Here is a 9,153-nt window from a genome sequence, read left to right as displayed (position 1 = left end):
GTTAGATTTCGTTAGGTTACGTTAGGTTACGTTAGGTTAGGTTAGGCTAGATTAGGTTAAGTTAGGTTAGGTCTGGTCAGGTTACATTATGCATGAAGGTATTCATTTATATGTATATTTATGATCTTCAGGATCGTTTATGGCCAGTCAAAAGCTTCCAGAAAAGATAAATACATAGAAGTTATCACTAATGGCCAATTATCCCTATTTAGTGTAACATACAGTATATATTAGGTGGAGTTCCGCTTTTATTTGTTTGTTTTCGTATTATTTAAGTCATTTATTTGTTAACATTTAGCTTAGAATAAGTAAATATTATACAAAACAAAACATTGAAAAATTCACAAGTGAATTTGTATCAAATAATCAAGTCGAGATAATAATACCAATACCACGTGCTGGTCAAGCTCCGAAAGAGTTGTCCGGGGGTCTAGCTAACCTCTGGTCGGGGCTTGACCAGCACGAAAAAAAAAAAAAAAATTTTTTTTTACTAAACGTGATTTTGGCAACCTGTGGTGTAATAGTCAGCATGCTCGCCTTGCAAGCGAGTGGACCCTTGTTCGATTCCCGGACAGAGTGAAACTATGAGCATTTTTTTTTACGTCATTTGGCTTTCTATTTACCAGTAAATGGGAGCCTGGATGTTAATCGATTTGCGGATCTTATTCTGGAATAATGGTTAGCCAGTGCAGTTGCCGAGTTGTCCGGTCTTCTCAGACTATTCATTGAAACTGCGTCATACAACTCGTTAACTTAGGGTGTGGTTGTGGTGTTGGCGACAGATTCTAACACCTTAAACAAATTCACGCCTAGGTTGCTCTAGAGCCGGCCATCCTCGTACACGAAGGGCAACCATTATTGTTACGTGTGTAATATTACCATCACTACCACAACCAGCATTATCACTACTATTGTCATCTTCTCAACTATCATCATTCCTTCCCTCTTCCTCCTCCTGCCTCCATATTTTAATAATCTTCGTCTCTATAATTTTTATTATTATTATTATTATTATTATTATTATTATTACCGTATTATTATTATTATTATTATTATTAACAATACAACATGTGGCTGGAACAACAGTAGAAATTAGAAATATGATAAAAAAGTTATATTAAATTAACAATTAAAACACAAACAAGTTAATCCATAAGTCGATGAGAGAGAGAGAGAGTATTCTCATGATAAAAAACTGATCGACTTGTACCTGTGGTTGTTGTTTGTGTTTTAATTGTTAATTTAATATAACTTTTTTATCGTATTTCTAATTTCTACTGTTGTTCCAGCCACATGTTGTATTGTTAATAATAATAATAATAATAATACGGTAATAATAATAATAATAATAATAATGATACGGATAATAATTATAGAGATGGTGATTATTAAAATATGGAGGCAGGAAGAGGAAGAGGGAAGGAATGATGATAGTTGAGAAGATGACAATAGTAGTGATAATGCTGGTTGTGGTAGTGATGGTAATATTATACACGTAACAATAATGGTTGCCCTTCGTGTACGAGGATGGCCGGCTCTATAGCAACCTAGGCGTGAATTTGTTGAAGGTGTTAGAATCTGTTGCCAACACGACAACCACACTCTAAGTTAACGAGTTGTATGACCCAGTTTCAATGAATAGTCCGAGAAGACCGGAGAACTCGGCAACTGCACTGGCTAACCATTATTCCAGAATAAGATCCGCAAATCGATTAACATCCAGGTTCCCATTTACTGGTAAATAGAAAGCCAAATGGCGTAAAAAAAATGCTCATAGTTTCCCTCTGTCCGGGAATCGAACACGGGTCCACTCGCTTGCAAAGCGACCATGCTGACTATTACACCACAGGTTGCCAAAATCACCTTTAGTAAACAAAAAGTTTTTTTTTTTTTTTTCGTGCTGGTCAAGCCCCGACCAGAGGTTAGCTAGACCCCCGGACAACTCTTTCGGAGCTTGACCAGCACGTGGTATTGGTATTATTATCTCGACTTAATTATATGTTACAAAGTCACTTGTGAGTTTTTCAATTTTTTTTTTAAATATTTACTTATTCTAAGCTAAATGTTAGCAAATAAATGACTTAAATAATACGAAAACAAAAAAATATAAGCAGAACTCGACCGAATATATACTGTATGTTACACTAAATAGGGATAATTGGCCATTAGTGATAACTTCTATGTATTTCTCTTTTCTGGAAGCTTTTGACTGGCCATAAACGATCCTGTAGATCATAAATATACATATAACTGAGTACCTTCATGCATAATGTAACCTGACCAGACCTAACCTAACTTAACTTAATCTAGCCTAGCCTAGCCTAACCTATCCTAAAATAACCTAACGTAATCTAGCCTTCTTCTCCTTCTGCTTCTCCTTCTCCTCCTACTCCACCTCCTCCTCCTCCTCCACCTCCTCCTACTCCTCCTCACATGCATTATTTCATCATCAACCCAATTAAAATTTGAACGCCTTAACCTTACACACCGTGGCCCTGGGTTGTGGGTGGAGAGGGGGGATGGGGGATTGTTGGGGGAGGGCGGGGGGGGAACTCACCTAAATGACCCAACACACCCAACACACCCAGCAGGCGCTTTGTTACACCCAATAAGTGACCTTTGGGTGGGGGCAGTTTTCTCGCCAGATCTAGACCAGTGGGCAGTGTTAACCCCCAAAGGTCACCGAGGCAGGAGTGACCTTTGGGAAGTTTTGGGATTATAAATAGTGTTGTAGGAGGTGGTGGTGGAGGTGGTAGGTTAGTGAAGTCCTTGGTGGTGGTGGTTTGTTGAAGAGGGTCTGTTTTTTTTATTGTTTTTATGTTTGTTTGATTGTTTTTATGTATGTTTGTTTGTTTTATTGTTTGTTTGTATGTTTATTGTTTGTTTTGTTTTATTCTTCGTTTGACCTTGTTTGTTTTATTGTTTGTTGGTATGTTTGTTTGTTTTATTGTTTTGGTTTGTTTTATTGTTTGTTTTTTAGAATGATGTTTTTTGTGGTGTCATTATTGTTTGTGTTGTGTTGTTGCTTGCTTGTTTGTTTGTGATGTGTTGTTTGTTTGTGGTTGGTGTGTGTGTGAGAGAGAGAGTATCAACACAATTTCCATACCATATATTTACCAACAACTTTGTCATAACGTAACAGTGAGCCAGGGACTCTCTCTCTCTCTCTCTCTCTCTCTCTCTCTCTCATGATAAAAAACTGATCGACTTGTACCTGTGGTTCTTGTTTGTGTTTTAATTGTTAATTTAATACAACATTTTTATCTTATTTCTAATTTCTACTGTTGTTCCAGCCACATGTTGTATTGTTAATAATAATAATAATAATAATAATAATAATAATAATAATAATAATAATAATAATAATAATAATAATAATAATAATACGGTAATAAAAATAATAATAATATTAATAATAATAATAATATTAGAGACGATGATTATTAAAATATGGAGGCAGGAGGAGGAAGAGGGAAGGAATGATGATAGTTGAGAAGGTGACAGTAGTAGTGACAAGTCTAGATGTCTAGACCAGGGGCCGGGTGGGCAACCTTTTTGAGTGTGCGTGCCAAAATCGACCAAATCTTTGATACAAAATTTTCTCTCGTGCCAACCAAAATTTCCGGGTCACATATTATTTGGTATCTTTTACGTAATGGGAGAACCTTTTCAAATAATCAGAAATCACACCGGGGTGGTAAAATCAGAGAGTTTTGTAAGAGTGATTTTATAAATCATGGGATATTGAATGAATGTAAAAATTAGTGACAGAATTTTTACTTAGTGGTTGTTCTTCCCTGTTGTTAGCGTGGATGTTTTATATTAGCATTTCAGTGTAAATCTAGTTGTCATATACATCCACACAATTTAAAGACGTTATTTTTAGCATCAGCAAAAGAGTAAACAATAAGTTTGATTTGTTTATCAGATCATTCAGCCATTAGTTTTTGTAAACTTTTTTCAGTACATTACAATACCAAGCTCAATATCGATTTACTCGACTAAAACACAATAAAAGGATATAAAACTAAAGATATTCTTTTATTGATTCTTAATCCTTTATGAATGATGCATAAAAACCACAGAGAAAATATAAAAGTTATTTTACCTACAAAAATACACACTGTATTATATTAAACAAAAGGGAATCCTTAATATTTTTAACAGAATACATCAAATGAAAATTAGAGAACGAATAATTGTGAACCTTTTCTTTATTTAGAATCAATGAGACTTCTGCTGCTGCATCCCTGATGATAGATAATTTATATCCGGTTTATATTTTGTAACCTTGAGAGATATTCATGCGCTACTAGTTTCATCAGTAAGGCTACTTCTATTATGAGACTTAACAGAGTTCATCACTGAGAACAATGATTCACAAGAATATGTAGATGAAAAAATGGATAGTAATGTTGTTGCAAGTTTTTTTAAACAGACAAAAGTTTCTGGAATAGTATTCCAAGTCATCAGTACCTCGTTTTCGGCATTTCTCTCTCTTACTCCCTTCTCTAATCGATCCTTTTCAATACTTTCCAAGTCAGCTCTAAGCTCAACAAATTTCTGCCTCCAAATTGAGCTAGTTTGAAATTCAATCAATTGCATTTCAAAATCATCCATATCTATCCATGAAAACTTCTGCAAGTTTAGTTCATCCAGTTTTATACTGTCTGGAAACTTAATGAATTTTGCAGTCTCTTCTAATTCTCTGAACCTAGCAAATCTTGTTGAGAACTGCTCAACAGTTGACTCAATGATGTTTACAAATAGCTTCTGAAGACACTGGCAGTCTGTTTTGTCATCCTTTGTGAGATCATTGATGTATTTCTTTAGGTTTGGAAAGTATCTAAATCTTTCACTATCTACATCCCTCTTAAAAACTCCTAGTTTCATTTCAAATGCCTTTATGTAATCAAACATAACATCAAGTGTCTTACCAGAGCCTTGTAATTTAACATTTAAGTCATTTAAATGTTCACATAAATCTGCAAAAAACATTAGTTTACAAACCCACACGATGTCAGACATTTCTTTATAAGACATTTGTTGGTTAATCAGAAAGAGATTTATCTCATCCATGCATTCAACAAATCGTTTCAAAACAAATCCTCGACTAAGCCAACGAACATTGTTGTACATTGTTAGTCCTTTGTACACCGAATCCACCTCATTCAATAAATTCCGAAATTGTCTTTTATTTAAGGCACGTGCAGAAATGTAATTAACAACCTTGGTGACTGTTTGCATCACTTCTTGAAGTTCCCTTAGACCAGCTTTAGCACATAAAGCCTCCTCATGTATGATGCAATGAAAACCTATCAGCGGATGACCAACATGTTTTGCAAACAGATTTACAAATCCTGCTTCCTTACCAATCATACTGGGTGCACCATCTGTTGTGACGGATACTACTTTTGAAATGTCAATTTGTCGAATAGATAATTCGTTTACAACTGCTTTACATATGTCAGCCCCAGTGGTACGCTCAGGTAGTGTTACAAGGTTAATCATCTCTTCGCATACCTCATCATCCCTACAAAATCGAGAAAAAATTGCTAGCCTAGCTGATGATGTAATATCTGTGCTTTCATCAACACAAATAGAAAAGAACTTACATGAAGCTAAATCCTTTGTTAATTGGTCAGTTGTATTCATTTCCATCTTAAGTATCCTATCCTCAATTGTTTTTCTACTCACAGACAAATCTTTAATGCGCTGAATAATCTTGTCCTTTTCTGAAAGGTTATCAAAAAGGAAAGGAGCACATTCTAGCCATGCTTCTTTAATATACTCCCCATCACTGAGTGGCTTTCCATGTTGGGCAATAACTTTTGAAACCTCAAAACCAGCAGCAACTAAGTTGGAACTTGGCCTACCTGAAATAAATTTCATCAAAACATCAGACTGTTTTTTTGTCTTAATCATTTCACGAGAAATTAATTCTCTTCGTTCTTGCTCAGTTACATTACTTAAGTTTTTATGAACAGTTTCAAAATGTCTCTTCACAGAAGAAGTCCTACAAACAACTGATTCAGAACATAAAATGCATAATGCTTTATTATCTTTCTTAATCATGCCAAATTTTTCAGTCCAGTATTCTTTAAATTCTCTAATATCCTCTTCATTTGTATGACATCGTTTCTTGGCTGGTGGTCGTGACATTCTGTACAATCTGTAAATAAGGGGTAGAAAGCAATCATATGATGTGTAAAAAAATAATTGCTCTCTTCGCACACTTTCCAACTTTAAGTTATACTTACTTTTAACACCAACAGCTATTTCATGATTTTTGTGTGGTTATATAGTAGAATGCGTTAATACAAAACTATTTTCTTTTGTAACACTTTTGGTAGAAATGCATAATAACCGAGACATTAATTTATAAATTATTAAAAAATATAAATAAAGAAATAAATCTGTATATATATATTCTGTATTCACATAGTATTATAGTAGAATGCTTAATACAAGATTATTTTCTTCTATAACACCTTTGGCCAAAATGCACAATACCTGAGTTATTATTTTATGAAGCATTATTATAAAAAAAATAATATCTCGGTTATTATACATTTTGGCCAAAAGTGTTACAAAAGAAAATAGTCTTGTATTAATGTATTCTACTATATAACCACACGAAAAACATGAAATAGCTGTTGGTGTTAAAAGTAAATATAACCAAAACCGGTTCATGGGGTGTAAAAATGTGGACAGAGACTTGTGGACTCAGACATTCTCTTCACAATCACTCTCTGCATACATATACCAAGGTTTATGAAAATCAGTTGGTGGATAATAAAAAAATAAAAAATAAAATAAATTGGTACAATTATAGGCATGCCTACACAATGCAAATCAACGAGAAAGGCATGCATGCTATCTGATCACGTGCAGATAACACTTCATAATCCTGAATATTAATAATACATTTCCCTTAGCTTTAATAATAACTTATGTTTATGGCACATACAGTATGCTGAAGAACAGGCTTCATTAACCTCTTTTGGACCTTCTGACCAGTGTGCCAGATATGTCACGCTCCATAAATATACTCACTACCAACAAGTTCATAAAATTTTCAGCAAAGGTTTGCTTTACTCACTTAAGCGGGGTGAGATCCATTATTCAGCTTAAAAAAGGTCACATTTTAGGGACCAAAATTTAAATCGCCTTGCTAAGGTAAGTTGCGCCAAATTTTCCTTGTGCACAGGAGTATACAGATTCAGCAGTGTCTTAGGAACATCGATAAATTTATGGGTAAGCATGACAAACACTATGACAGCTGATAATTTGGACAGTAAATAATAACTTACTTGCACGTGGTCAGCGATTCTCCCTCTTGCTATGTTTACTTTGCTGGTTCACACTTCACACATTCACCACCAGAGGAACAATGATTAGAGAGAACGGATATGCATGTGACATTTATGGGACACTGAGCAAAAAAGCCATGTTCCCTTCCATGAAAGTTAAGACACCTTTTAAGTTAATGTGCCATATAATGACCCAGTGATCTAAAAGAGGTTGACTTTTGATATAATGTTTTTAATGCAATCTCTGATAGCCAGATAATTATTACAGATCTTGGTGTAATATTTGTTTTTCTTTTAATTAAATTTAAACATTCATATAGCTGAACTTGGTTTTGCTAACCGATAAATTCTTTGCGAAACTGAAAAACTCGAAAAAATATATAAAATATTAATGATGGTAAAGGAGTCACACCACGTCTGGCCGCATGGCTAATTATTTAACAACAGAACGGGAAACAATCCTTCCACCCGCTGCCGCCAAGGCGGCATGCGGTTGCCATATAAAGGTTTTTTTTTATTGAGGTGAGCCCGGGTTTTATTTCCGGTGGACGCGTATATAAGCTCCCAGCCTCGCCGTTGAAGTCCATTCCACTTAGAGCCCTGCAACACACAACACCTTCTCTAAAGAAGCTCCTGCACAGCAACTCCTCTACCATGCAGCAACTCTCCAGCACCAGACTGTTTTGTATATAATATATTTATAAAAGAAAGCCACCACTAAGAGTTTCCTTTCTCCAACCCATTCTGAGTGCGAGACATCATAACGTTAACCCCACAGTATTGCGAGAGATAAATTGCAAAAGTCCGACAAGGCTCGGCCTGAAGATATTTATTTTATAACAGTATTCAACGTTTTCTACAACGTTTCTGTGCTTACGGTAGGGATCTGCAAACCCAAATTAGGTAATTTTAGTTATAAATTATTCATGCACAAAGTCAATAACTAGAAACTAAAATTAACTGGAATGAACGAAAATGAACAAAATGTAACTTCAGATTAACTTTAGTCGGAACAAAAAACACTGAACTGAGAAACCGTCGGTCTAGGGAAGATCCAAGTCAATTTAAGCACTGTATTATGATTTTATTTGCAGTAGATCTCACTAAAACCTAAACTTTTTCTACACATGACTTAGCCCAGATTTATTGAGTCATACCTCAGAACTTTGAATACCTACCACCTTTTCAGTTTTATATATATATATATATATATATATATATATATATATATATATATATATATATATATATATATATATATATATATATATATATATAGTTTTTTTTTTTTTGGCCCATTTGCCATTCTGTTTTAAAGGTTTTAAAGCGCCTAAACATCCGGGATCTAATTATAGCTTATTCATAGAAGAAGGATTTCCTAAAGTTCAATTTTAATGATTGAATTTATGCATCTAATGTGTCATTAATTTATCATGAGCCTACTGGCATGACTAGTAGTACAGTACAGGACAGGACAGTATGTGCTAATTCCGCTGGGATGAAACACCCCACTGTCAACAGTGTGGAGTGCGATTCTTCACCTTTTCTTATGATTATAGTTAATATATACACCTGGCAAAACAGATTTAGCTATGTTACAGGATCACCTCACTTGAGAGCTGAGCTGGTAAACGTATACTGTACTAGATTTAATATGCAATCTACAAACTCTCACAGCTCATCTTTCAGACTGATTTACGAAAACAACAACAGGCAATCGCATGTACAGTATCAATCATTCAAGGTGCCTTTCTCATATCTCAGGGTTGGCGACCATGGCCCTCCATCCCACAGTAGCTATACAGTACACGAACTATAAAATATCCGTAAATATGTGAGA

The 9,153-nt window shown here is 34.7% G+C and overlaps 1 protein-coding gene across 2 annotated transcripts; it reads right to left on the bottom strand.

Moving 5' to 3' along the window:
- Positions 1-4,034: 4,034 nt before the first annotated feature.
- LOC121855781 (general transcription factor II-I repeat domain-containing protein 2A-like) lies at positions 4,035-7,633 on the bottom strand. Of its 2 annotated transcripts, none has more exons than XM_042350893.1 (2): positions 7,314-7,633; positions 4,035-6,172 (listed from the first exon to the last, which is right to left on the bottom strand). In XM_042350893.1, the coding sequence occupies exon 2, from the start codon at positions 6,160-6,162 to the stop codon at positions 4,303-4,305; it is 1,860 nt and encodes a 619-aa protein (XP_042206827.1). In that variant the 5' UTR covers positions 6,163-6,172; positions 7,314-7,633; the 3' UTR covers positions 4,035-4,302. The 2 variants fall into 2 exon arrangements, with proteins under 2 accessions (XP_042206827.1, XP_042206826.1); XM_042350892.1 differs by lacking the exon at positions 7,314-7,633 and adding an exon at positions 7,103-7,150.
- Positions 7,634-9,153: the final 1,520 nt, after the last annotated feature.

This window comes from Homarus americanus, unplaced genomic scaffold (genome assembly GCF_018991925.1).
Source record: "Homarus americanus isolate GMGI-L3 unplaced genomic scaffold, GMGI_Hamer_2.0 scaffold46503, whole genome shotgun sequence".
Lineage (NCBI taxonomy): Eukaryota > Metazoa > Arthropoda > Malacostraca > Decapoda > Nephropidae > Homarus > Homarus americanus.
The sequence above is the reverse complement of the archived record's forward strand: the minus strand, read 5'-3'. Positions and strand labels throughout refer to the sequence as shown.

Coding starts and splice junctions, on each gene's coding strand:
- LOC121855781 (XM_042350892.1), bottom strand. CDS start 7,122: ATGGATCTCACCCCGCTTAA. Junction 6,173..7,102: donor ATGGATCTCACCCCGCTTAA/GTGAGTAAAGCA, acceptor CCTTATTTACAG/ATTGTACAGAATGTCACGAC.